This window comes from Balaenoptera ricei, chromosome 1 (genome assembly GCF_028023285.1).
Source record: "Balaenoptera ricei isolate mBalRic1 chromosome 1, mBalRic1.hap2, whole genome shotgun sequence".
In the NCBI taxonomy this organism is placed as follows: domain Eukaryota; kingdom Metazoa; phylum Chordata; class Mammalia; order Artiodactyla; family Balaenopteridae; genus Balaenoptera; species Balaenoptera ricei.
Window position 1 is genome coordinate 96,374,164 of NC_082639.1, and position 26,544 is coordinate 96,400,707.

General features: G+C 55.0%; 1 protein-coding gene across 3 annotated transcripts; it reads left to right on the top strand.

The window, feature by feature from the left end:
- The first annotated feature begins 6,808 nt into the window (after positions 1 to 6,808).
- On the top strand, positions 6,809 to 19,023 carry AMPD2 (adenosine monophosphate deaminase 2). 3 transcript variants are annotated; one of them, XM_059927355.1, is made up of 18 exons: positions 6,809 to 6,892; positions 11,875 to 12,005; positions 12,223 to 12,353; positions 13,466 to 13,534; positions 13,624 to 13,735; positions 13,979 to 14,165; positions 14,397 to 14,538; positions 14,650 to 14,739; positions 14,994 to 15,123; positions 15,290 to 15,484; positions 15,573 to 15,704; positions 15,914 to 16,077; positions 16,314 to 16,440; positions 16,530 to 16,693; positions 16,989 to 17,109; positions 17,380 to 17,553; positions 17,737 to 17,847; positions 17,963 to 19,023. In XM_059927355.1, the coding sequence occupies exons 1-18, from the start codon at positions 6,883 to 6,885 to the stop codon at positions 18,170 to 18,172; spliced, it is 2,400 nt and encodes a 799-aa protein (XP_059783338.1). In that variant the 5' UTR covers positions 6,809 to 6,882; the 3' UTR covers positions 18,173 to 19,023. The 3 variants fall into 3 exon arrangements, with proteins under 3 accessions (XP_059783338.1, XP_059783344.1, XP_059783331.1); XM_059927348.1 differs by lacking the exon at positions 6,809 to 6,892 and adding an exon at positions 7,563 to 7,909; XM_059927361.1 differs by lacking the exons at positions 6,809 to 6,892; positions 16,989 to 17,109; positions 17,963 to 19,023 and adding an exon at positions 7,552 to 7,909 and having other exon boundaries at positions 17,737 to 17,830.
- The last annotated feature ends 7,521 nt before the right edge of the window (positions 19,024 to 26,544 follow it).

The following is a 26,544-nucleotide window of genomic DNA, read 5'->3' on the forward strand; positions in this document are numbered from 1 at the left end:
CTTTCTGCCGTCTCCTCCTTGGTGGCTTCCTCTGGCCCTTAAGCTTCCCCTCTAGGGTTTCCTATCTGAGAGATGGAAGATAAGGAAAAAGTAAATTGGGATCATGTATCAGTTTCTTAGTCCTCCTAAAAAGCCAGTCTATAGGGAGCTGGGTGAGGGAGCGGGCTCTATATTCTCGTACGCTGCCTGTCTTGCCTGAGACTACGTACCCCAGCCAGAGACCTACTTAGTCTAGGGATTGTAGCCTTTATATCTAGCAATGTGATGGGTTGAGCCAATTAAGAGCTCAACATGACAAAGGGCAAAGACTCAAGTGTTTCTGTAACTAGGGAAATGATCTGCTGGATTCTGACATGGGAGGATAGGATGCAGATGCTGGAACTCTCTGGAAGAAGATAATGGTTGCCCCATCCTTTTGAGGGACTGATCCCCTAAAAGTCTCTTCCTTCTTAGATTCACTTGCATCTTAGAGCTAGAGATTAGAGACACAAACAGAGGAAGCTCTCCCCATGTTGAGACTCCAGATTACACAGCTTCAAAGCACCAACGCACACTCTTCCATCATAGCAGGCCGGTCCTGGCAAGGAATTTTTGTTTGGGGTTTACCCCTTTTTGGAAAGATTAGAAATGTTTCCTCCAGCTCCTCCAGTGGCTGCTGCACCAGGAAGCTCTTAGCATTGTTCCTTTATGTTGGCTCATCTCTTTATACATACTCCTGTTATTAGCACTTAATCACTTCATTATTGTCTGTTTTACAGATGGGTTTCCTCCAGACTGAATTCCTCCCCCTGAAGGTCAGGTACCAAATCTGATTCATCTTTGAATCCTTCAGACCTTGTGGTTTATTAGTGGATCCTCAATGAAGTTTTGATGAATGAGGGAAAGAAGGAAAAAGGGTATGTGGTAGAGAGAACGGGGCTGCTTACCCACTAAAGCCACCTGGGGCCTAACTTCACTTGGCAAGTGAACTTCGCTGATATTTAGTGTGGAGGGTTTGTGCTGCCTCACATGACAGTGCTTCCTTGGGAAATTAGACTCTAGCCTCTGGCTCCTCAAAGGTCAGGGCAGCCCTTCCTCTGGCTCTCGTCGCAGCTGCCCCTTCCCAGGGAGAAATGAGCGTGCAGCCTACAAACTGCTTCACAGACATATCAAACTCTCTCCATTGGTCATACTTCTCTATGCCAATTATTTCAGTTTACTTAAATGAGTTGCTGTGGAAGCTCCTCAGAGGGACATACTTTAGAATGTTGCTACAGAAAATGTGGTGAAAGGCCCAGCACAGATCACCTGGGATCTTCTTATAAGTGCAGAATCTTAGGCCTTAACACAGACCTTCTGATTCAGAACTTGCATTTTAACAGGATCACAGGTGACTCTAAGGATACTAAAGATTGGAAAGCTCTGCCCTAGGGAGTACTAGAGAACTGTTTTTTCCTCAAACTGGCCAAATCATAAGAATTACCTGGGATGCTTGTTTCTGTATTTCATCAAATCTTAGATGGCACTGAATGGAAGATCATTCTGATTTCAAAGAGGTTAATATATGTGTGTTTTTAAAAGAGTATGTTTTTAGAATCAATAAGTTCCAGTAGTAGTGCCAATTCTAGAGCCTGAGAAACTGTATTCTAAACTAATACAGTTTGAAAAACCCTGATCTAGAACAGTGGTTCTCAGCTTTTGGTATATATTGGAATTTACCCAGAGAACTTAAAAAAAGAAAAAAGTACTGATTTAACTGGTCTGGAGTGCAGTCCGGGCATGAAGAGTTTAAAATTTCCCAGGTGATTCTAATGAGTAGCCAATGTAGAGAAACACTGAGCTCCAAGTATTTAACTTGCTCTTTCCTTTTAGAGTGGAATTGCGCAGCAGTGGCCAGGTAGACTGAGAAAGTGGGAGGTTAGAACCTAGGTCTCCCATCTACTGGGTACCCTGAGCCATCCCTGATCACCTTCCTCCTTCCCACCGCCTCTCGCCTGCATATCTGGGTATCTGGCTGAGAAGCCCTGGGCCTGGAGCCTAGACTCTCAGGGCTGATGGAGAAGTAGGCAGCCGCCAAGGTGCCTTCCATGGTGATCATCTTTTCCCAATCAGAAATTGGCAGGTGCTTATTGACTTAAGGGAAAACAAGAGAGTCTTTGAAATTGTGACTGTCTTGGAATCTTGGCTATAAAGTTTCAGTAATGATACCTCACCAGCCCTGCCTAACCTACCCACAATATTGGTAACTTATACCTAGGCCAGAGCTGTGCAGCAGCCTGCACTGTTCAGAGCAAGGAACTGCCAGGAACTGTGCTAGACAGTTTACGGGGCTTATCTCAGTTAATTCTCACACTGACTTCAAGGTAAGTGCTCTTGTCCCCAAATTACAGACCAGATAACTGAGACTTGAGGGTTAAGTAACTTTCATTCAAGGTCATATAGCTTAGTAAACAAACCAGGCAATCTTGCTTTCCACTACCCCACAAAAGCAGCCACAGAAAGAACGTTGGGCAAAAAAAGACAGGCAAATGCATGAGCTCAGTAACAGCAGCACTTGCATTGTTAAAGGAACCACTGACTTGTTTCACAAGTGGGGAAAATGTTTGAGCTTGTTCCTTTTTTAGCTACCACCTCAGCAAACTTCTGTGCTGCTTCTCCTTGTTTCCTAGCTTGCTGGGCTCCCAATTCCCACTACTAAGCTATGGGAACTCCTGGCCCTCACCTGCCCTCTAATTGCACAGACCTGCCTGCTACTCTGCATGGACCATCCTGATACCTCCTGCCTCCTGTCTTAAGCTCCTGTGCCTTTCCTGTGGCTGTTCTCCTTTATTATCCCATTTGGGTTCAGTGTCCTGGTAGAGTAGGTGCTATTCCCATTTTAGAGGTGAGTGAATTGAAGGACAGAAAGGTGATCCACATGTTACTAAACAAGTTAGTATCAGAATCAGCTAGAGCTCATGTGTCCTAGTCCACAGCCCTTATAACCCCCCAAAATTTTTTAGCTTCTTTAGCAACAGACTTTATTGTTTGAATAGTTACAATATTTTGAATGAAAGAAAAAAAATCACTGTTTTCCAACTAATTTAATCCTGCTTCCTGAGTTAAGGGGAAGTCTCAGGATCTGTCTTATACCCAGTGGTAGGGATTGTGTGTAAGGCCTTGTCCCAGCTGGAGTTGGGGGGCGGGCATGAAGAAAGAGGAACTCCCTTCAGGGCCTTCCAGTCCAAAGGAAGATTTGGTGTAAATGCACAGAGAAACAATTTAGTTACAGGAGCACTGTGCTAGTGCTGGAGAATTCAGAGCTGTTTAAAACCTAGCCTCTACCCCTGGTAGAAAAGACAATTGCACATCTCACTGTCAAATTGATAAATTCTCTAGTAGAAGAAGGGAGGGAAAAATTGTAAAATGAACAGACTTTCAACAGAGAAGCAGAACAACAATAGAAATGGGGGATAGACATTTGGACGAGAGGAAAGAGCATGAGAAAAAGCATGGAGGCATGAGGTACAAAGTGTGCTCAGAGAAGACTGGGAAGTTTGATATGACTGGACTGGAGTAAAAGAGTGGAAAGTGCATGGAGGGGAGGGCTGGGAGATGAGAATAGGAAAGGAAAATTGGGGCTAGCCAGTGAAGGGCCTTGAATGACAAAGGGTTTGGCTAAAACCCATTTAAGACTTACAAACAAGTATGGTTGGATACAGCTGCATGGTGCTATAAACAATGCAGGGTGACTGGGGTGGGGGACTGGCTCCTGGGAGAAGCTGAGAAAAAGCTGAACAGCTTGATTCTAGAAGGATCTAGGCATAATGTTTGGTTTAGGAAACTCATGGCCAATGATCTTTTTGAGGCTGCAGGTATTCTCTCCCAAGTCTAATATCTGCTGAAAGTGGTTTGACCTTGGTAGGAGGCTGACGTCACAGGTGAGCATCAGACGAGAAGCTAAGAGAAGCAGTTCTTCAGAGAATTAAGGAGTGCATTGTCAGGGGGGGGCTAAGATTCAGGGAGGGCCATTCCAGGAACCATCTGGGGTACAAGCTAGGCAGTGAGGAAGCTGGTTTCAAGCTAGGGAAGATCCCAGAGGCTCAAAGACAACCTTAAGTCCCCAATATGAAAACAGCTGGAGGTCAGAGAGGATGACTCACTCCTTCATTTCCCAAACTGTTCTACATAGACAATGAAACCCCACTAAGATTCTTGCTGATGTTGTGTAGGTGGGGAGATTGAGGCTTAGCTGTAATCAGGGCAGACTTCCTAGCAGGGACAGCATACTGAAAGTCTAGAAATAGGGGAGAGTTATAGGGTGAAGGGTGTGTTGTAGATGGGACTAGGGAGGAGCATGAAGGGACTAGTGAACTGGTTTTCCTAGGTAGGGTGGAGGGCAGGAATTGCCACCTATGGGCTGGTTAGGTAGGTAGGTCTGGATTAAGGGGGAATCCTAAAAAGACCTGGCTCAATGCAAGATACCACCCTTTAAAGTTATGTCAAAATTTGCATTGTATCAGAATATAGATGACCTTCTACATGGTTACCTGGGATTTTTAATTTTGAGATTTTATTATTCAATGTTGAGAGCCCAACAGCCTCAAAATTCCTAAAGGCCCCAAGACTAATTTAGTCCGGGGTTAAGACATAGGAGAGTCTTAACTAGGTGGGATGTGGAGGCTATTACAGATTTTTATAGACTTTTGTTGCTTTCCATTTCTTTGATTATAAAAATCATGGATATGCATTGTAGACAGTTTTTAAAATGCAAGTAAGTATAAAGAGGAACATAAATATAAGCCATGATTCCACCACTCACCGATAATCATTTGTTACACTATTTGATGTGTTTGTTTTCTATGCGTATATGTCACATAATTAGGGTCATACTGTATGTACAGATTTGTGCATCCATTTTTTTCACCTAACTTTACATTGTAAACATTTTCACCTTATTAAGAGATTCTTCAAGAACAATTTTTAATGGTTGTATTTCATTGTATGCATATGACCTAATTTAAACATTTTCCTATTGTTGGACCTTTAAGTTTCCAACCTTTCTATGTGATAAACATTGCAGTTATGAACAATTTTGTGCACATTTTTCTTGCAGCGCTTTTTAGAAGAACAATTTCCTGGAAGTGGAATTACTGGATCAGATAATACGAACCTTTTTAAGACTCTTGAGTAGACGTTGCCAAATGGCTTTCAGAAAGATTATATCAGTGTTTTTTACCACCACCAGTAGGATATGTGTGTGTCCCATCTCACTAACTACCCCCTTGCCTGCTTTAGGATTTTTTTTTCCTTTAATCTGCTAATTTGATGGGTAAACATGGTATCTCCTTGTTCTCTTTTTAGTTTTATTGATTCTTTGTGAGGTGAACTTTTCCCCCCCATGTTTACAGAGGCCATGGTTTTTTGAGTTTGTCCAGGGTGAAGAGCAGTAAGTAGGCAGGGATCAATGGAGGCAACACCAGGTGCAGGTAGAGAATAGGGTTCAGGGTCCACAATCCAGTCTGGGTAGGAGGGGAGGAGGCAGAGTTCGGGAAGGAATTTGGTTGGGGTGGTGAGAACTGGGAGGAGCTGGACAAACAGCATTAGTACAACTGGGTGTGGGGGCAAAGGGCTCCCACAAGGTGGAGACACAGGAATAGACTAAGCTGCTAATACGTTTAATTATGTGCAGTGACGTTATAGGGCCTTTCTCCCACGGGTTTCCTTTAAGTAGGATTCTCTGCTACTTGGGAGTAGGGGTTCTGGTTGTGTGGGGTATCTGCAGTCCCCAAAATAGCCCAGCACCCCTTCTTTATAGACTGCAAGGTGAATCAACCTCTGAGTGTCAACAGGGGGCCAAGGCCAAAGCACAGCAATGATATTATGGAACATTAACTGAGTAGTAACGACAAGCCAGGCACTTAACTTATATTAGTTCATTTATCCTAACAACTACCATATAAAGTGGGGTCTCTTACACTCATTTTATAGAAGAAATAGAAGCACAGAGAAGTTAACATTCCCAGTGGCAGTCAGGAAGTAGGTGGAGTCTGGAATTGAACCACACTGGCCACAGAGCCTAAGCTGTTGACCAATAAATACAGAAATAAATGTGGGAAGGAGAGTCAGAATTGCAGGACACACCCTGCCTAGCTACGCCTGCCGGGAAGGGCTTCTGCTAAAAGAGAACCCTGGCACAATAATAATAGCTATCTTTTATTGGGCACTGGCTTTGTGCCAGGTATCACGCAAAGGTGCTTAACGTTTCATCGTCACAATAACCCGTTTGAGTGAGGTGCCGCGATTACCCCATCTCACTTTATTGGTGAGGAAGCTGACGCACAGAACTTCCCCAAGACGCTGCCGGGCGGATGCTGAGTGGCGGCTGTCCACGTGGCGCCGGGAAGAGGAAAAATGGCGGGGGCGGGGCCGGGCCGGCTTGGCGGAGGAGGGCCCGAGTAGGGGCGGGGCCACGGACCTGGCGGGGCCTGGGGCTGCGGAGAAGCGCGCCGGCGCTGGCGAGGTTTCGGTGGGGTTGCACCTGTTGAGTGACTCCCCCACAGTCCAGCTACCCGAGTCCGACCCGAATACCCAGAAAGTGTGGAGAGAAGCCCAGACGAGTTGCGGGTCCCGCTCTCCGGGGAGCACGTGGCCTGCCCGCCTCTGGAGTGCGGGGCTGGGGGTCGGGAAGCCGGGGTCTACAAGGCCAGTGCAGCGGCCCAGGTCGGCAGGGGTCCGCCTCCCTACAGCCAGCAATTTTGAAAGACTGCCTTACTTCTCCCATCTCAGTGCCAGGGCAGGGGCCCTTGGAGTGACTTGCCGGGGTCTGGATCCCAGCCCTTCTCCCGTCCCTCGCGACCGGGCTTCCCGGCTTTGCAGACCCTGGAGAGCAGACTTCCCGGTACCCCTCAGGGCTCGGGCAGCATGGCCTCAGGTGAGTGTGTGCGCGTGCGAAGGAGGGCAGGGTCTCTGGGACAGAGAAGTGCAGTGTCCAGGGTGACAAGAGGGTGGGCACAGCCTGCAGACCTACGGAAGGCGGACAGCTCCTCCCGGGGAGCGCCCGGAGAGCAGAGCCTGAGTGTGGAAAGACAGAAGGAAAAGTCAGAAGCCGCTGGGGTCTCTTTCACAGACCCCAGAGAAGCCCCTGCCTCCTGGCCTCCCTGCCTTCCTAGAGGGTAGCTTCTTTGGACAGTGGAATTTTCCCAAGACAGGCTCCTCCCTACTGGGCTGGGATTCTCAGTTCTACCCCATCCTCCCCGAGCTGGGCTACCCCTGGGGCTGGGGGTCAGACGAGGACAAAAGGGGACTCTGCCCCAGAGGGGCTGGGTTTTCATGGAATCCGCTGGCCCTGAGAGGAAAGTGTTCTGAGCTTGGGGGAGCTTGCGCTGGATCCCTCTCTATTACTATTTTTTTTCTCCTTGGCTGGCTGGACCAGTTAGCCTGGACTTTGACTCTTTTGCTCCAGAGCCCTGGCAAGGGGCAAGGGGCAAGGGGCAAGGGGCTCGGGGCTCCAGGCTCCTGAGGGCTTTGTGGAGTGCTGGGTCTGGCGCTTCTCCATCTTGTTTCCTCACTTCCACCCCCCAGGGGAAGTGAGGAAACAAGTGACACGACCATCCGTGTCACTCCAGGGACTGAGGAGAGGAAGGGAGGGGTAAAGGGGCAGGGATGGAGGCCCCCCCCTCCTGAGGTTGCCTAGACAACATCAGAAATCATGGCTAGGGCCTCTTCCGCCTGCGGGGCCTCTGCTTCCTGCATCAGTCACTCCCGCTGGGGGCGGGGCGGAGGAAGGGGTTGGATGTGGCAGAGCCAGGCCCAGCTGGTGCGGCTCACACTCCCCCCGCCGTCTCTGCGGCCGGAGCCATGGCATCCTATTCATCTGGCCCCGGCAAATCCAAGGCCAAATATCCCTTTAAGAAGCGGGCCAGCCTGCAGGCTTCCTCTGCAGTACCAGGTGAGTGTGTGCTTCCTGGCCTCAGGCTTGCTCTGCCCCTACCTCTCGCCCAGGCCACTGGTACCCTCAGGAGGGGGGCTTCTCCTGCACCTTCTCTGCAGTGGTGCCCCTTGTCCCCTTCCCAGGGACAGCTGGCTTGGGAGGTGGTGTGGGGAGGGAGGCGGGGTGGAGGGTGACAGGGTTCTGTGTCGGGGATGCTGTCCTCTGTAACGAGGAGTGGGCGTGGGTGTGGGTGCAGCAAGAGTGTATTTGCACACGTGTCAGCGTGTGGATGTGCTAAGACTGTTTGCATGTGGAGTGTGTGTGAATGGAGTGGGGGATGTGTGGGACTGACTAGTTTGCAGACTGGCCACACTGCTGGTGGCTGTGCCTTTACCAGGCAGGCTCAGGCTGTCCTCTTGCAGTTAGTTACTCTTTCTAGGATCCTAGATCTTGAACCCCCTTACTGGGGGTCTGATGTTAGGGCACACTTATTGCCGCCCGGCATCCAGGGTCTAGGGGATGTTCATTCCTGATCTGTCTTGTGAGCTTCCTCAGAAGTATGGGGTGTCCTTGGGCTGGGCCCATGCGAGGGCTCAGGCTGGGGCCACTGCTGGCCTGCGTGTGCTCCTGCACCCTTTGGTTTGGCTCCCACTCCTGTAGGCATCTCTGCACCGTTTGGATCTGGCAGTGTGGTGCAGCTGTGCCCATCGCCCTGAGGGCTCAGCTGCCTGGGTCCGTGCTTGCTGAGGGATAGCTACCTGCCGTCTGCTGCTCCCAGGCCTGTGGCTAAGGGAAGACCACTCCCACTTTGGTGACCAGGTCAAGCCAGTGCCCCCACCCCCGGAGCACCTGTCTGTACTTGTAGGCTGATTTTGCTTATGCCTACCTCCTGGTTTTCTTATGCTACTGAAGATGCTGGCCTGAGTTCTGTATTGGCCTGAGGGTCTGTGTTCTCTGTGCCCAGGTCTGTGCCTCCAGAGGGTGTCCCCTGAGGCTAGATCTGTATACCTTGGGATGGTCACATGGTGGGAGCATCTGATTCTTGGGGGTCAAAGCCTTGGGTACCTCTCTGCCTGCCGGGGCAGCCTTGGCAGTGAGTGAGGGGCTCTGGTCAAGTGGGTAGACAGGTTGGCAAGAATCTTGGAGTTGGTGGGAATGGCTGGGGAGTAGCCCCCTCTGGCTTTTGACCACCCCTCCCCACGCCTTTGTGTGTGTGTGTGTGTGTGCCTTGTGTGTGTGTGCCTTGTGTGTGTGTGTGCCTTGTGGGTGTGGGTGTGGGTGTGGTGCTGTGGCACAGACCCTGGGAGAAGGGACCAGCAGGCAGCTGGGTCTTCTAGACCTGGACTCAGGAAGTGCGGAGGTTATTGCCTGTCTGTCACCTCCAGTGAACCCTGGCAGCCCTGTGTGGTGGCTTGGCAGGCTGGGGGGATGGCTCTGCGTGCCAGAACCTGTCCTGGTCACCCCAGCATTTCTGTGGAGACCCTGGGTCACCCTGCTAGGAGAGGTGGTTGAGATTAGGGCCTTTGACTCAGTTCTGCTGACCCGATACACACCAGCCCTGGAGGTCTGTGGTCAGCCTCTCTGGAGGGGGTTAGAAGTGGGGAGGAGCCATGTAGGGTCAGGGTTCCTGGGGGAAGCAAGGGCCTTAGGCTTTGTCTTAACGCTCTGAGGGCAGAGCTGGTGTCCATCTTCTTTCCTCTTTCTGCTCTGCCCTCTTCCGAGTAAGAGACAGTGTTCCCACCCTGCCAATTCTGTTCTCTTCACACCGTCACTGCTCATTGCCTTGGCCTGCGCTGGGCCCAGAAGCTCCCCCCGCCCCCAGTGGGTGGGACTGCATGTGGGGAGTGTTTGGAGGGTCCCAGGAGTTCATAATCACAGATGATGGTACTTTCCAGAACACTTGCAGAGCCGTATCTCTGTGTACCTCATAGCAGCTGTGGCTAGGCAGGGCAGGACCCCTTATCACCCCATTATAGGCAGACTTGAAGCCTCCGGAAGGTAGAGACTTGCCAGTAATTGGGAACAGAGTCAGACTCAAGTCCTCTAAATTCTAGTCCCACTTCTGAACCTCTCCTCCTGGGCAGTCTGTCCCCGACGATAGGCTTGGACAGGGGCTGGAGGTCTAGGGGGCCATGAACCAGTCCCCTGGGCAACAGGGAAGCTGCGTTAACTGGTCCCTTCCTGGACTGAGCCTCTACCCCAGCTGCCAGCCAGTTCCTCTCCCCAGCAGGGGCCCTGTCTCTCCCAAGAGACCCCGTAGTCAGGGGCCCAGAGGGCAGTGGTGAGCAAAACAAGGCCATTGGGCAGAGGAAGCTGGCCTGGGGCTGTTGGGTGTGGAGGTGAGGAGGGCTGCTCGTCCCCTCCTACTCTTTGGCTGGCCAGGCCCTACACACTATCCCCTAGGGCACTGCATTTTAAGGAGGCTTGTCCCTTCCCTGCCAGCCTGCCCTGCCCATATCGGCCTGCCCTGCTCCTCCCCCTTGGGGGCCCCACTTTGGGCTGGGCCCTGGCACTGTAGAGGTTAAGGGCCTGTTCAGTTTGGGGGTTTCTCTTATCTCCCAACTCTGATACTCCTTCCCTTGATTTCTTTACTCCCCTGAGCTTCCCCAGCCCCCTGCTTGCCGTCATCCCAGGGTCTCCCCTGCATGCAGCTGCACTTGGTACAGCCCGTGCCGGCCCCTGAGCTGTCCTGGGGGACTGGCTGCAGCTCCACTCAGCAAACAGGCGGGCAAGGGGCACAGGGCTGCTGGCCAGCGCTGCCTGACTGCAGGTAGGGCCCAGGCAGGCACCAGGGCGAGGGGGGGCTAGGTCCTGGATCTGGGGCAGGCACCCCCTCTTCTTTTTGTCCAGCCTTAGGACAGGACTCTGGGGTATTGGGAAGTGGGCCCAGAGACTTCAAGGCATGCTGCCTGGTAGAGCCTCGAGTCCATCCTGAGCCACAGTGGAGAGGGAGAAGGAGGGTGCTGGAGGGGAGTACCCCCCCACGGCTGACTGGGAGAGCTTCCTGCTGGGAGGGTGGGGCTGGGGAGCCCAGGGAGGGTCCTCTGGGGTGGGCTGGGAGCTCAGGCAGCCTCTCTAGACTATCAGCTTCAAGGCCTTTAGTGCCAGCCTCCTGTTGGAAGCTGAGGAATTCTTCCTTCCGTGGTGAGAGACTCCGGCTTCTGCTACTCCCTTCCCCAGGGCCTCCGGCCCAGATCCTGGGGCCTCTGAGTGGCGCAGACTGTTTGTGGCAGCTCCCTTTGGAGGGGCAGCCAGCAGTGGGAGGGGCAGGCTGGGGCCAGGCCACATCTTGGCAGCCCTGGGGTCCTGGGGGAGAGGGCAGGCCTCCAGGGAGGAGGTAGGGTTCCTGCTGCCAACCAGGTCCTCCACTTCCTCTCTTCCTCTTCCCTTGAAGGCTGGTCCCCAGGTCAGAGCTGAGTGGCAGCTGTGGCTTCCCCAGGCTCTGTAGGTCTAGGGTATCAGCCGCAGACCCTGGCCCTTGAGAGGGGGATCTCCTGGTCCAGAGGCAGGTCTGATCCTGGACTGTCTGCCCTGGAAGCTGTGCACTTGGCATCGCTGGTGTGGCCTTAATGAGCGCCTGGAGAGAGAGAGAGAGAGAGAGAGAGAGAGAGAGAGTGTGTGTGTGTGTGTGTGTATATGTGTGTACATGGACACGTGGGTGCCTGCCTGTAGCAGGTACTCACATGGAGGTTCTCTCATGGCCTGATGGGGTGGCCCCTAGTCCAGGATTCAGATTTTTCTTCCTGGGGTGAATGAATCCACTTATTCTAGGGGCAGACTCGTGGCCCCACCCATGAGCCTGGAATGGGTGAGGGGTCCCCGTGCCAGAATGCAGGTGAGGTCCACATGTGGGCTCACTCCTCAGCCTCTGAGGGGGGACTGGCCTCTCTTCGGGGCTGGCCTGGGGCAGGCAGGGGCCCAGGGCTTCCAGTGCACCCAGGCCCTGCCCTTCACCCTTTGACCCTGCATCACTGTCTCCACAGAGGCTCGGGGTGGGCTGGGGGCCCCTCCGCTGCAGTCTGCCCGATCCCTGCCAGGCCCTGCCCCCTGCCTCAAGCACTTCCCGCTCGACCTGCGCACGTCTATGGATGGCAAATGCAAGGAGATCGCCGAGGTATCGCCTGGCACCGCACCCTGTGTCCCCCCATCACTGCCGCCACGCCTAGTCTTTGCTCCCCTCACCCCTCCTCCACCTCACCTGTCCCTTTACTTCACGCTTGGCTGTGCCCTGATCCCCTAGCCTGTCCCAGGTACCCCCAGCTCCTGTGCCCTCACCCCATCCCCAGACCCTGATGGCTAGGCCACACTGACCCTTCCTTTCCTCCCACCAGGAGCTGTTCAGCCGCTCCCTGGCTGAGAGTGAGCTCCGTAGCGCCCCGTACGAGTTCCCGGAGGAGAGCCCCATTGAGCAGCTGGAGGAGCGGCGGCAGCGCCTGGAGCGGCAGATCAGCCAGGATGTCAAGTAAGCCCCCAGGTTCAGAGCCAGACAGGTCGCCTCAAGGGGCAAGCCATGGGGTGGGGGGCACAGCCAGGCGGCCATGGGGTGGGGGGCACAGCCAGGCGGCCATGGGGTGGGGGGCACAGCCAGGCGGCCATGGGGTGAAGGGCACAGCCAGGCGGCCACGGGGTGGGGGGCACAGCCAGGCGGCCACGGGGTGGGGGGCACAGCCAGGCGGCCACGGGGTGAAGGGCACAGCCAGGCGGCCACGGGGTGGGGGGCACAGCCAGGCGGCCACGGGGTGGGGGGCACAGCCAGGCGGCCACGGGGTGGGGGGCACAGCCAGGCGGCCACGGGGTGGGGGGCACAGCCAGGCGGCCACGGGGTGGGGGGCACAGCCAGGCGGCCACGGGGTGGGGGGCACAGCCAGGCGGCCACGGGGTGGGGGGCACAGCCAGGCGGCCACGGGGTGGGGGGCACAGCCAGGCGGCCACGGGGTGGGGGGCACAGCCAGGCGGCCACGGGGTGAGGGGCACAGCCAGGCGGCCACGGGGTGGGGGGCACAGCCAGGCGGCCACGGGGTGAGGGGCACAGCCAGGCGGCCACGGGGTGAAGGGCACAGCCAGGCGGCCACAGGGTGGGGGGCACAGCCAGGCGGCCACGGGGTGAGGGCCACAGCCAGGCGGCCATGGGGTGGGGGGCACAGCCAGGCGGCCATGGGGTGGGGGGCACAGGAAGCGTGGGGTTGGGGGGAGGGACACAGGATAGTTTGCCCAGCATCCCTCTGTCTCCATCCGGACGCTTGCAGAGCCCCATCTCTCTTCTCTTCCAACCAGTCCTCCCTCTGGGGCCCCCTGGGGAGGCGGCACAGAGCAGTGGTGTGAAGTGGCTTTGGAGTCAGGCTGCTGGGTTCTGGTTCCGTCTTCCACCCACCAGCGTGGCCTGGAACATGTTGCTTAACTTCCGGGTGTGCTTCCTCATCTCTGATGTGGGGCAAGAGCAGCACCCACGGCATAGTGTTCTACATCCCTGTGAGGACCACAGGTGACACCACATGCACGGCACCTAGTACAGTGCAGGGACCTGGGAGCAAGGGCCTCATCAGCTGCCTGACCTCTCACTCCTCCCACCTCTAGGCTGGAGCCGGACATCCTGCTTCGGGCCAAGCAAGATTTCCTGAAGACAGACAGTGACTTGGACCTCCAGTGAGGAGGGCAGAGGGGTGCGGGGGATGCAGGCCTGGGGCCTATCCCACTGCTGTCTCCAGCCCCTCCCTCGTACCCTCCACTTGTAGGCTCTACAAGGAGCAGCGTGAGGGGCAGGGCGACCGGGGCCTGTGGGAGCGAGATGTGGTGCTGGAGCGGGAATTTCAGCGGGTCACCATCTCCGGGGAGGAGAAGTGTGGGGTGAGTGTCCCCGTCCCCTGGATCCTGGTGGGCTTCCCGAGCCTGGGCAGGTGGGGGTAGAGGCCAGAGAGGGTGTTTCTCTTTCTTGAAGCTGGAGGGGCAGAGGGTCTGGCTGGAAGCTAGTTGCTGTGCTGAGAGCAGAATGCTTTGAGAGTTTCTGGGGTCAAGGCCCAGGGAAGACGTGAGAGTGAGCCGGGTCTGGGACTGGGACCAAGGAGAGTGATTCCGTGTCCCCGTCTCCAGGTGCCATTCACAGACCTGCTGGACGCAGCCAAGAGCGTGGTGCGGGCACTCTTCATCCGGGAGAAGTACATGGCCCTGTCGCTGCAGAGCTTCTGCCCCACCACCCGCCGGTACCTGCAGCAGCTGGCCGAGAAGCCCCTGGAGACACGGACCTATGAGCAGGGCCCGGACACCCCTGTGTCCGCTGGTGGGACCCCCCATCCCTGTCCTACTCCAAGTGCCCTGGTATCCCAGGCTCGCTGAGCTTGGTGCCTAGGAACCTCAACCTGCCTGCTTCCTCGCACACCCGAGTTCATTCCAGCCTCTTGGCGTGCAGGGGTGGAGGCAGGGCGGGAGCTGTCCTGCTGGGGCTTCTGGGCCGGGCAGTGGGTGGCCTGGAAGAGGCCTGGCCCTGACTCCACCCTTCTCACCCCTGCAGATGCCCCAGTGCACCCCCCTGCGCTGGAGCAGCACCCGTACGAGCACTGTGAGCCAAGCACCATGCCTGGGGACCTGGGCTTGGGTCTGCGCGTGGTGCAGGGTGTGGTTCATGTCTACACCCGCAGGGAACCCGATGAGCAGTAAGAGGGGCGCGGGGCATGCTGGGGGGAAGCTGTGGCGGGCTGCATCGGCTCGGGAGGGCCCACAGGGCCTGGCTTGCTCTCCTCACTCAAGCTCTCCCTACACACCAGCTGCTCAGAGGTGGAGCTGCCGTACCCTGACCTGCAGGAATTTGTGGCAGATGTCAATGTGCTGATGGCTCTGATTATCAATGGCCCCATGTGAGTCTGTGCCTGTCCCAGACACTCGGCTCCCCTCCCAGCTCAGATTCTTCCAGCCCCAGCCCTGCCCCAGACACTTGTCACCCAGTCTCCCACCCCTTCAGTCACCGAGTCCTAGATTTTCCCGTCATCTGCTGCCCCCTTGGCAGCCTCAGGCCTGCACCTTCCTGCTTCCTCCCTCTGCTCTGCCACCCAGGCCCTCCCAGGTGCTTCCTTGCGGGTCTGAGCCCCTGCCTGCTTCTCCTTCTGCCCAGAAAGTCATTCTGTTACCGTCGGCTGCAGTACCTGAGCTCCAAGTTCCAGATGCACGTGCTGCTCAACGAGATGAAGGAGCTGGCCGCCCAGAAGAAGGTGCCACACCGAGATTTCTACAACATCCGCAAGGTGGGCCCTCACCCCCAAGCCGGACCCTGCACCTCTGCCCAGCCTCCTCCTCCAGGGCCTGGGTCCCCACCCAGCATCCAGTTTGAAGAGTCCTCTGCCATCCTACCGCCCAGGCTCCGGACTGTCCTGGCCTCCCATGGACTCAGCAGTCCCCGTTCCCCCCCAGGTGGACACACACATCCATGCCTCGTCCTGCATGAACCAGAAGCATCTGCTGCGCTTCATCAAACGGGCGATGAAGCGGCACCTGGAGGAGATTGTGCACGTGGAGCAGGGTCGCGAGCAGACGCTGCGGGAGGTCTTCGAGAGCATGAATCTCACTGCCTACGACCTGAGTGTGGACACGCTCGATGTGCACGCGGTCCGTCCCAGTGGTACAGGGGCTGAGGGGCTGGACCAGTGTGCGGGCCAAGGGTCAGGGGTGACTTGGGCCTGCCCTCCTCCCCCAGGACAGGAACACCTTCCATCGCTTTGACAAGTTCAATGCCAAATATAACCCTATTGGGGAGTCTGTCCTCCGAGAGATCTTCATCAAGACCGACAACAGGGTTTCTGGGAAGTACTTTGCTCACATCATCAAGGTAGGGAGGAGGGGCTGCCAGGGCCCACGTACAGGGAGGGGCAGCGTCGGCCTGGGGCAGCCCTCCCTGACTGGGTAGCTGGGGGCTTGCATGGGTGGGTGGGGAGGGTGAGTGAGAGGCATGAAGGGGTCTGACTGAGCACACCTGGTGGGCGCGAAGACAGGGACGGGTGAGAAGCCTGAGGGTGACAGTTGCCTCGCACGTCCCAGGAGGTGATGTCGGACCTGGAGGAGAGCAAATACCAGAACGCGGAGCTGCGGCTCTCCATTTACGGGCGCTCAAGGGACGAGTGGGACAAGCTGGCGCGCTGGGCCGTCATGCACCGCGTACACTCTCCCAACGTGCGCTGGCTCGTGCAGGTGCCCCGCCTCTTGTGAGTGTGCCTTGGAGTGGGAGGGAATGTGGGGGGCAGAGGTCAAGAGGCCAGGGCCTCCTCCTGCCCTCCTGGGATGGCTGACCCTCCCCTATCCCAGCCGAGCCCTCGGAACAGGAGGGACTCCCTGGTCCACTCACGGTCTGTCCCGCCCGGCCCACCCAACATGGCTCAAAAGTGCTTCTGTGATTCTGCCCTGACCTACACATACCTGTGTGCATTCGTCTCGCCTGCAGTGACGTGTACCGTACCAAGGGCCAGCTGGCCAACTTCCAGGAGATGCTGGAGAACATCTTCCTGCCGTTGTTCGAGGCCACCATCCACCCTGCCAGCCACCCGGAGCTGCACCTCTTCTTGGAGCATGTGAGGGCGTGGCCCAGGGCTGGGTATGGGGGGGACACTGCCTCAGGCCCGGCTGCGGCTCTGGACCTGACCCCAGTGTCCTGTGCCAGGTGGACGGCTTTGACAGCGTGGATGATGAGTCCAAGCCTGAGAACCACATCTTCAACCTGGAGAGCCCCCTCCCCGAGGCTTGGGTGGAGGAGGACAACCCACCGTATGCCTACTACTTGTACTACACCTTCGTCAACATGGCCATGCTGAACCACCTGCGCAGGTGCCTGCCCCTGGGCTCCGCTGGTGCCGTGTCTCTGCCTGCCCTGCCGGCTCTCAGCCAGCAGGCCTTACTCTGGGCCTGCCGTAGGCTGGGGCCACCAGATCTCTGACCCACCTCTTGGCCCCAGTCTTAGATCGGATGGGTTCTCTGCCCTCGGGACTCTGTGGCTCAGCCCTCGCTGCCAAGAATCTACCCCTGCCCCCTGGTCCTAGGCCCACAAAGTCACTGGGTGGGGGTTGCTCAGGAGCCCAGGCGAGCCAGGCTTGGGACCCGACGCTGTCTTCACGCCCCCCAGGCAGAGGGGCTTCCACACGTTTGTGCTGAGGCCGCACTGTGGGGAGGCCGGGCCCATCCACCATCTGGTGTCGGCCTTCATGCTGGCTGAGAACATCTCGCATGGGCTGCTTCTGCGCAAGGTCAGGCTCTGCACCCCAGCCTCCCCTCCCAGTGGTTCCCCTCCTCCCAGCCTTTCAAGCCTCTTCAGCAACTGGTCCTCCTCCCCAGCTTGGACCCCAGCCTCCACACTGAGGCCCCAACTTGGATTCTGGCTGTAACTGACCCTCTGCAACTCAGGCCCAGCCTGGACTGCCCCCTGTCCCCCACTGTGACCTGTAACCCCCAGAACCAGGTATCCTCCCCAGCCTGGAGGCCACCTGACAGGCCTGCCCTCCCTGTTGCCTGCCCAGGCCCCGGTCCTGCAGTACCTGTATTACTTGGCCCAGATTGGCATCGCCATGTCCCCGCTCAGCAACAACAGCCTCTTCCTCAGCTACCACCGGAACCCACTACCTGAGTACCTGTCCCGCGGCCTCATGGTCTCACTGTCCACCGACGATCCCCTGCAGTTCCACTTCACCAAGGTCAGCACACGGCGGGCAGCCCGGTTGGCGGGTGTCCTGGGACACGAAGGCCACCAGGACAGGGCAGGTCTCGGGGCTGGTGCTGCCCTCTGCTGGTGGAGTGCAGCATGCCTCGTGGCAAGTCCGTGGGAGGGGCGGGTGGCAGGCCCCGTCCACCTGCCTGAGGGAACCTGGCTTGTGCAGGAGCCACTGATGGAGGAGTACAGCATCGCCACCCAGGTGTGGAAGCTCAGCTCCTGCGACATGTGCGAGCTGGCACGCAACAGTGTGCTCATGAGTGGCTTCTCCCACAAGGTACTGCGCCCCCTTGGCATCCCCTCTCCTCCCCTGCTCTGCATTTTGGGAAGGTCCTGGGGGTCCTGGCCCCTCAGAGCTGGCTGCAGCCCTGCCCATTATCCTGCCCCTTCAGGTGAAGAGCCACTGGCTGGGACCCAACTATACCAAGGAGGGCCCCGAGGGCAATGACATCCGCCGCACCAATGTGCCGGACATCCGTGTGGGCTACCGCCATGAGACCCTGTGCCAGGAGCTGGCGCTCATCACGCAGGCCGTGCAGAGCGAGATGCTGGAGACCATCCCGGAGGAGGCGGGCATCACCATGAGCCCAGGGCCTCAGTGAGCCTGGCCCACACAGTGCCCCCGCGTCTCGGCACCTTGACCACGTTCTGTCCTCAGACCCCTCCCACCCTGTTGTGGTCTCTGCATGTGTCTGTTCTTCTTTGTTCTGTCCTGCATGTCTCTACCTGTATCTGTGCCACCCAGGGAAAATGGTGCCCAGGAGCCGCTTTACCCTTGTCTTGGCTCAGGTGGCACCCGATGGCCCAGGTTTGAGGTCTGCCCTACTGGTGGACCTGTCCCAGGATCCTCTGAAGGCTGGCTGTCCTGCGGGCATCTGTGTGTCCACAGAGCCAGGGATGGTTGTGGCGGTCTGGCCCCTCTGGCCCTTGGGGTCCTGGCTTGGGCAAATTTGAGCTTTGGCTGGGGCTGGAGTTTGGGCCTCCGTCTTGCTTATGTGGCTGGGGGGCAGTCAGGTGTGGCCTGTACACGTGTGTTGTGGGCACGGGCTGCCAGGGATCTGCAGCAGGTAGAATTGGCTGAGTCACAGCCCTGGCTGCCTGGGCTCAGGCCCCGGAGGTGCTGGACCACCACCTCCGCCAAGTCACTGCCCAACAGCTTTCACCGTCCTTCCTCTGGTCCATGTGCTCCCCTGGTGTCAGCTTCCTGTGCCTCTGTGGGAGGGGGCAGCTGCCCTGTGCTGTGTCTGGGGCCATTGCAGCGGGAGGGTCCTGGATCTGCCACCAGCCCTGAGGATAGTATCCCTACTATGGTCCCCAGAGTTTTGACCAGACCTGGATCCCACCTGGTCCCCTGTGTTGTGTTCTGGACCGAGGCCTTTGCTATGAAGTGCAGTGTTTCATACAATCCCATCTTTCCTAGTGCATGACAAATAAAGATTATTTAAGTAATGAGGCAGGTGGGGTCTCTGTTGGGAGAGGGAGAGCCGTGGTGGACGGTGGCTGAGGTTGGGTCCAGGAGCACTGTGGATGGAGATACAGCAAATTCTGAGGGGAGTGACTGGGCTTGACTGAGTGTGTTTATGCATGTGGAAACTGACAAAGGAAGCGGGGTGGGAGGAGAGGCCCACCGGGGACCTGTCTGCTGCCCCTAGGCCCTTGTCCAGCCCGCCCCCTCTGAAACAGACACTTGACCCCAGGTCTCGGGCACATCTCTGTCACATCAGTTTGGGGAGTAGCATCCCCTTTCCACCTTCTACTTTCTCCTCACTTCCAGCCTCTTAGGACACCCTAGTAGATGTGGGAATGTGAGATTACAAGCAAGCCTGAGGCCAGTGGTTCTGAAACTCTGGGGACATCAGGCCCTTCTGGGGAGCTTGTTTAAAATGCTGTTTCCAGGTCCTACCCTCCGAGATTCTGATTCAGTAGGTGGGAGGCGTAGCGCAGAAATCTGCAAGCTCCGGGCAGATTCTCTTGCAAAGGGTTGGAGCAAGCGTGTTCCTTCTGAATCCAGACCTAACCAGCTTGGCTTCAGTCCCATGTTTAATGCATGATTTTTGGAGCACCTCCTTGGGCACAGAGGTTGCTGGACTCTGTTGCCCGTGTAAGGAGGAGAGTGGAATGTGCCCTGTGCTGTGCAGGGTCTTGGGTTGGCGATGGAGAAGCTGTTTGCTGCTGCTGCTGCTGCTGCTGAGTGGGGAGAAAGACGGCTGGTCGCTTCAGACACAATTAGCCGTAGAACAGTGTGAGCCTGCCTAACTGAGGGCCTGGAGAGGGAGCAGGAGGCTGGCTTCCTCCCCACTCCTGGTCAGCCCACTCTGCTCCAGCCCCGCCTCTCTTCCTGCATCTGCATCTTGCCTAGCGCCTCTGGGCAGAAGCTCCCCTGATGCCACTGCCTCCTGAGGGCTACTAGCCAGGCTCACTCCTGGCCAAGACCCAGGGTCCTTCTGTCTTCAGAAGGCATCTCTAGCCAATTTGTCCTAGACTTTTACACAACGTAGAGCAGAACGTTAGAGCTGGATGCTGAGCAAGAGATTGTACAAGTCTGGCTGGTCTCTGGTTGGGGAAACAGGCCCAGGAGATGCAACTGGCTGGTGGCGGAATCTGGGCTGGAGCCAGGGGAGCTCGGGGTCCAGGGCTCCCCACCTCAGGCTGGGCCTGCATCTGCCCAAGGGAGGATGCTTTAACAGGCTGAAGGGAACTTACTTTTCAAGGAGGTGAATGTATTTAATAGTAAAAACATGTTGTGTCTTCATCTGTAAGACAAGGAAGGAGGATTAGAAGATCTTTCTAGAAGGCAAGAATTACCTGTCTCATTTGCTAGCACTTAGGACAGCCAAGACTCTGTATTTTCTCATTGAACTTGTCATATAATAGAATCCTTTATTCCATTTTCTCGTCCCTTGTACATTCTTCTCAGTGTTCTGAGGCCTAGCTGTAAGAGTATTACCAATTTAAAAAGTTTCTTAACAACCTCCCACTATTTTTTTTTTTAAACAACTTGCTTCTAGATATTTTGTCTCTCAGAAATTTCTCTTTTAAACATTTATTGAGAGCAAATAATTGTAAAACAGACCTTAGTACTTTTTCCTAACTGAAAAGAGTAATTTTCATTTAAAAAGTTTGGAAAATATAGAAAAAATGGGAAGAGGAAAAAAGCCCATTCATAATCTACCAGTTTCAACAAATATTTGATCAACTTCTGTCTGAGATACATTTATATGTTTAAAATATATTTTATATATTTACATATTCCTTTCAGTTCTTTTTAAAAAGGCATTTTAAGTTGAGATCATACATGTATAATTTTGTATTTTAAAAATGTATTTTTAATGTCCTTCCACATTTCATTAATATTTTTACATTCTTTATAAATTTTAATCACTGTACACTGCCCCATGATGAGCCTCACAATAATGGCTCTTCTTTGTTAAGAATAACCATGGCCTAATGTCGTGGCTACCAGTGTTTGCTTTGGCTCCAGACCACTGGGGTTTGAATTTTGGCTTCACTGCTTACTGGCTGTGTGACCTTGGGCAAGTTACTTCCCCTCTCTGTGCCTCCAGGTCCTCACCAATTTCACAGGGATAATAATAGCACTTTTCTCATGGGTTCATTTTGGATTCACTGGGTCTCGATATAAAGCACTAAGTGCTCAATAACTATTAAATATTATTATCTTTGCATATAGGGCTTTACAGATTATTCCTAATCTAGATGACCGTGAATAAAATGACCAGGTCCAAGATATCTATCTTATTGCTTCTTGATAGAATGAATCAAAGTGTGTCAACTGAAGTTAAAGTCCTTTCCCTGCCTTCTCTCTCACCCACTCCAGTGCAGTCCTTCTACCTCCTTCCCTTTCTTGGAATTATGTCATGCCCCTCCTCGTGGCCTGCTTGGGAGGTGTGTGTGGAAGTCTTTGTGAAGAGGCTGCATCTTCCCTCCTCTACCTCCTTCCTCTATGGTCGGGATTCAGGGCTTCTGCCTCTTGCATGGAGAAGGGAGTGGAGTGGATGGCAGAGGGAATTCAAAAAACTGGTCTACTCTGAAGGGCCCCAGACAGAGTGCAATAAAACAGGCAAATCAACTTGTCTCAGCCAGTCTGCTTTGAATGGGCCCGGCCCTGAGTGACGTCTATACTGGGGGACTGTCCCTTGTCAGTCACAAAACACTGTGGCTGGGCGGGCTGTGCCAGGCCACATCACACCCTGCCCTGCTCTGCTTCACCTCCTGGTGCCCCATCCTGGGGGACTTGAGGGGAGCAGGGGGGCAGTTGGCTGTGCCCCCAGATGGAAGGGGCTGGTAAGGCTTGGTTAGGATGACAGTGATCCTAATTTCCAAACCTTACATGAGAACATTCTCCCCATCAAAGCATTGCCTCATTCGTAAATGTATGTATATGGAACTCCAATAAAGATTTAAGCATTAAATCGTATTTAATCCAACATTTGGCAAATCATTTTGTTTTCAAAATGAGAATAAAATTACCCAAATAAGGATGCCCTGGACCATCCGGGGTCAGGTGCTCTTGCAGCTGGACCTGCAGGGGCAGGCTGCGTGTCTGGAGATGGAGAGGAGCCAAGTGTCCTGGCTTCGTGAGCAATCCCGTCCTATCTAGGGGCCAGGGCGGACTTCTAAAGGCCCAGGAAATGCTGGAGACTTGAAAGAAAAACTTTGGGGGCTGAAAAATATGAAAAAGTGTGAAAATTACTAAATGTTTAACTAAATGCCTTCAGAAAGTAACATGTCAACTTTAATATTTGTTAAGTTTGGTATCCATACAAATGTCACTATATTTGAAAACAATTTGTAGGTTGGATTTTTGTCATGAGTTCCAGAATATGCAGGAATGATTGAAGAGAAATCATAGCCAGTAGTAAATTGAAAGAGTTACTCAGAGTCTAGTAATTTCAAAAGCAAATTCATAAAAACCCTTTTACATTTCAAGCAGAGTTATGTTTAATGAGGAATGTGGGTGCAGTTTTAATGTTTGCGGCGATGAGGGTGAGGCGTCCGAGGATCAGATGCAGGGTCTGGAAAGGGCTGAAAGCGCCCTGCCCTGCAGTCCTGCTCTGGGCGGGGATCAGCTCAGCTCTGGTCTAGCCTGGCCCCTTTGCCCTCCTGCCTCCCTAATGAGTCTGGGCAGATGCAGGGCACCTATTACTGCCACAGGCATCTTCTCTAGGTCTGTGCAGGACCATGTGTGCCTGAAGTTTGTCTCCATTTTGCAGATGAGAAACTGACTTGGATTTGAAACCTGAGTGTTCCACTTATTAGCTGGGCAAGTCCCCCCTCCTCCCTGGCTTTCTGGGTTTGGGGGTGACAACCCATTCTCAGCCTGTGTTTTCCATGTGGGGTAAATACCTCCCGGGCACCCGGCACTGGGCTGAGCGCTTAACAAGTGTGAGTGCATTTCGTGTGCCTAAGGACTCTGCATGCTAGCTCTCATCATGATGCTCTGCCTTAGAGAGAAAATTGAGGGTCAGGGAGGTTAAGTAACTTATCCAAGATGACCCCACTGGCAAATGGAAGAGCTGGGATTTGAAGCTAGAACTGTCTAGCTACAAAGTCCTTGTTCCTTCTACTCTGTGACGGTCCCTGGTGGGGGGCGGGCTGTGAGTGCTGCATGTCTGGTGGGGTGGGTCTCTGTAGAATTGGGTGCTCAGGGAAGGGACAGTGCCTGGCTCTGGTCAGCAGATGGACCAGCATAGGTAAGGCTGGAGGCACAAAGGCCGTGGAGGAGGCTCCTGGAGCATCCCAGGTGCGAGTGGGAGTGGAGAGGAGCTTTTGTGGGGAGGCAGTTAAGACCAGTGGTGAAGAAAGGGGTGGCAAATAAAAGAGAAAGGGGTGGCAGAACTGGCCTCAGTGGCTGGCACAGCTTGATAAAAGACTGAGTATGTGAATGCCCTGAGGCAGGTGTGTACTCCAGTTGGCCACAAGCCCCATCCCTCCCTGATGCCTTTCACCTGGCCCAATCCACACACTGCCATGGAGGTGTCTGACTCTGTGATCCCTGGGTTAAAATCACTGTTTCGCGGTACAGCTCTTTCACTTTATTAGCTGTGATCTTGGGCAAATTGTATGAACTCTGAGCTTCAGTTCTCTTATCTATAAGATGGAGACACCAAGGTCTCCTGCACTGGCTGTTGTGGACATTAAGTACCGTATATAAAGCTCTTAGCAGAGTGATCAGCACACAGAAAACCCTTGGTGCTCATGTGAAACTTATGAAACCTTAATGCCCCTTTTGCTTCCGGTCTCTATCTCTCCATCCACCCCTGCTTCTCCCCAGAAGACCATGGAGTCCGATTCCTGCTGCTGCTTTTTGCTCACATCCCAGAGTCAGCAAAGACATTTACTGGGCGAGAGGCACGTGCTGGGGCAGAGGTGGGGGGAGGAGAGCAGCAGAGAGGAGACCCCTTGGCTGTACTCACTGAGGGCCTCGGTGGGTGAGCATCTTAGCAGAGGTCGAGATGGAGATGGTATTCAAAAGCTGCGGAGGGAGGCAACCCTGCAGGCCTGATCCTCTGTCTGTCACGGTGTCCGGAGATGACCAGTGCACAGGACCCGACTGCCTCTGACCGAGGTCACAGGAGACATGCAAGTCTCACAGCAGAACAGGCAAGTTACTCACCAACTTACGAGAGGGAATCAAAACACCAAGCAGAGGATTTTCTCAAAAGTCAATCAGCAGTGGCTTGGTGAGTGGTGAGATGCAGCCAGGGTTTTGAACAGCCTCTGTTGGCCCTGCGGCTCCTTCTCCTCTGCATCCATGTGTCCCCGAGCAGAGCCATTCTAACTCATAGAGTGCCTTTGTGTATTTAGAAAAAGGTGCTCCTTCTCTGAGGAGACGGGCCTCACGCTGGGGAGCACAGCTTGGTGAGCAGAGAATAGGCTGGCTTTTGGTCCCTGATTACCCAGGGGCTCTTGTCAGTGGATACGCTGTTGGATGTAGGTAGCAGACTGGCCCTGGGGCCCCTGGGCACCTGCAGCCTGAGGGTGTGTGTGCAGCCACGTTGTCACTGATGCCACTGGCTCTCGCATCTGCCCTTGGAGGATGTCACCCAGCCAGGTCTGGGTATTCCTGGCAGCATCCTACATGAGCTTATGAGTCAGATGAAGCTGCAGTCACCTCTGGTCCATCCCTGTCCTGTAGCTGAATAAGGCTCAGTGCCCACAGAGCTGCCCGGGTGCCTCAGTGCTGCTGTCAGGGTGCACATGTTCATGCCATGGTGTCCCCAGGACAGTCTGCCTGGGGCGCTGGAGACCCCACTGTGAAGAATCGGGCGCATGGCTCTCTCCCGCCCCCTCTGCCACATCCCGTCCCTGTGCATCAGGGGCCTTGCACGGCTGCTTGAACACCTGGGTCACGCGCAAACCCAGGGCTGGTGTTCACCCGTGTATCACCCTTGTGGGAGGATAGGAAAAGGTGGCCCCTTTGGGCAGACGTGGCCGTGACAGCTCACAGAACTGATGGCATTTTTGGGTAGAGAAAAGGGTGCTCCCCCCCCCCAACACCCCAGGTAATCACAGGCAGCCATGCCAGGGCGAGTTCCTTGGTGAGCAGAGGGTAGACTGGATTTCAGCTTCCACTCGCCCAGCCGCAACCCGGGACTGGCAGCCCTATGCAGTTTCCAACATGTCCACACGGTGGCGGTACTGAGATCTTGGTGAGAACCCCACGGGCTTCTGCCCGCAGCTCCTGGCTCAGAGGCTGGGCTGGGGCGCCCTCTCCAGACATCCATGCCACTGACTCATGCAGTGGGCACCTGTGGGGCCCCGCCCGACTAGCCCAGTAGGCAGACTGGCTCACGTACGAATCCTCCCAGTGAGACGTGGCTCAGGCTAAGCCAGGAGTTCCCCGGGAGGAGAGCTGCCCAGGGGCCAGCTGACGTGGACACCCTTTGTCCTGGACAAGGGTTCTAATCCTTTTTCTCTTTTTTAAAGGTTTTTTTTTTTTTTTTTTTTTGATGTGGACCGTTTTTAAAGTCTTTATTGAATTTGTTACAATATTGCTTCTGTTTAATGTTTTGGATTTTTGGCCGCAAGTCGTGTGGGACCTTAGCTCCCCAATCAGGGATCAAACCCGCACCCCCTGCATTGGAAGGCGAAGTCCCGACCACTGGACCGCCAGGGAAGTCCCAGGATTCTAATCCTTTTGCTGTGCTGTTCTAGACCCCGCTCTACCCCTTTCTCTCGTTACCACATTCCTCTTTCAGCTCTGTGGGCCACATGTGGTTAGGCCCCCTCTCCTCTTACATTCAGCACATCCTGACTGGGTTTCCTGGCTGCCCCGGCTCCTCATCTGGAAAGCCTCTTAGTTTTAAGACGATTTCTGCAGGAGTTCATGTTACCTCCTCTGAGTGGATTCTCCCGTAACCTTCAGAGCTTGAGGAAGGCCTATTTGTCCCTGCCACGTACAAGCTTCACCCCAGTCCTAGTTGAGGAGACAAGGTTCCTTGCTAAGAGTGCTGGCAGAGGTCCATTTGGGCTGCGGTGGTCAGCGGCGAGGAAGCTCTGGGCTCCAAGGAGGAGGTGGGGTTTGATCGGGCTCGGCAAGGATGGAGAGAACCTTCATGGAAGAGGGGGAGGGAGGAAGACATCCTGGGGCTGGTTGGGGGCATCTCCCCCTCATCCTCTGGTGTGGGGTCAGTGTCCTGAAGGCCACAGGGGCAGTGCCTCGCTGGGGTGGGACCTGGAGGAGTCTCCTTGCCTCTTGGAGACGGACTGAGTCAGCTGGCATGGGAGGCTTGTTCAGTACTTTGCTCCCCATGGGTGCCCAGCATGTAGCTCTGGCAGGGAGTTTGGGGGCCTGAATTCATCCATCAAGGATAATGATAACAATCGCTAACATTTATTAAGCACTTTCCATATGCCACGCACTGTTTTAGGAACTTTACATGTATGACCTAATTTATCTTCAAATCGGCCGTATGAAATAGGCACTATTATTATTGCCATTTACAGAGGAAAA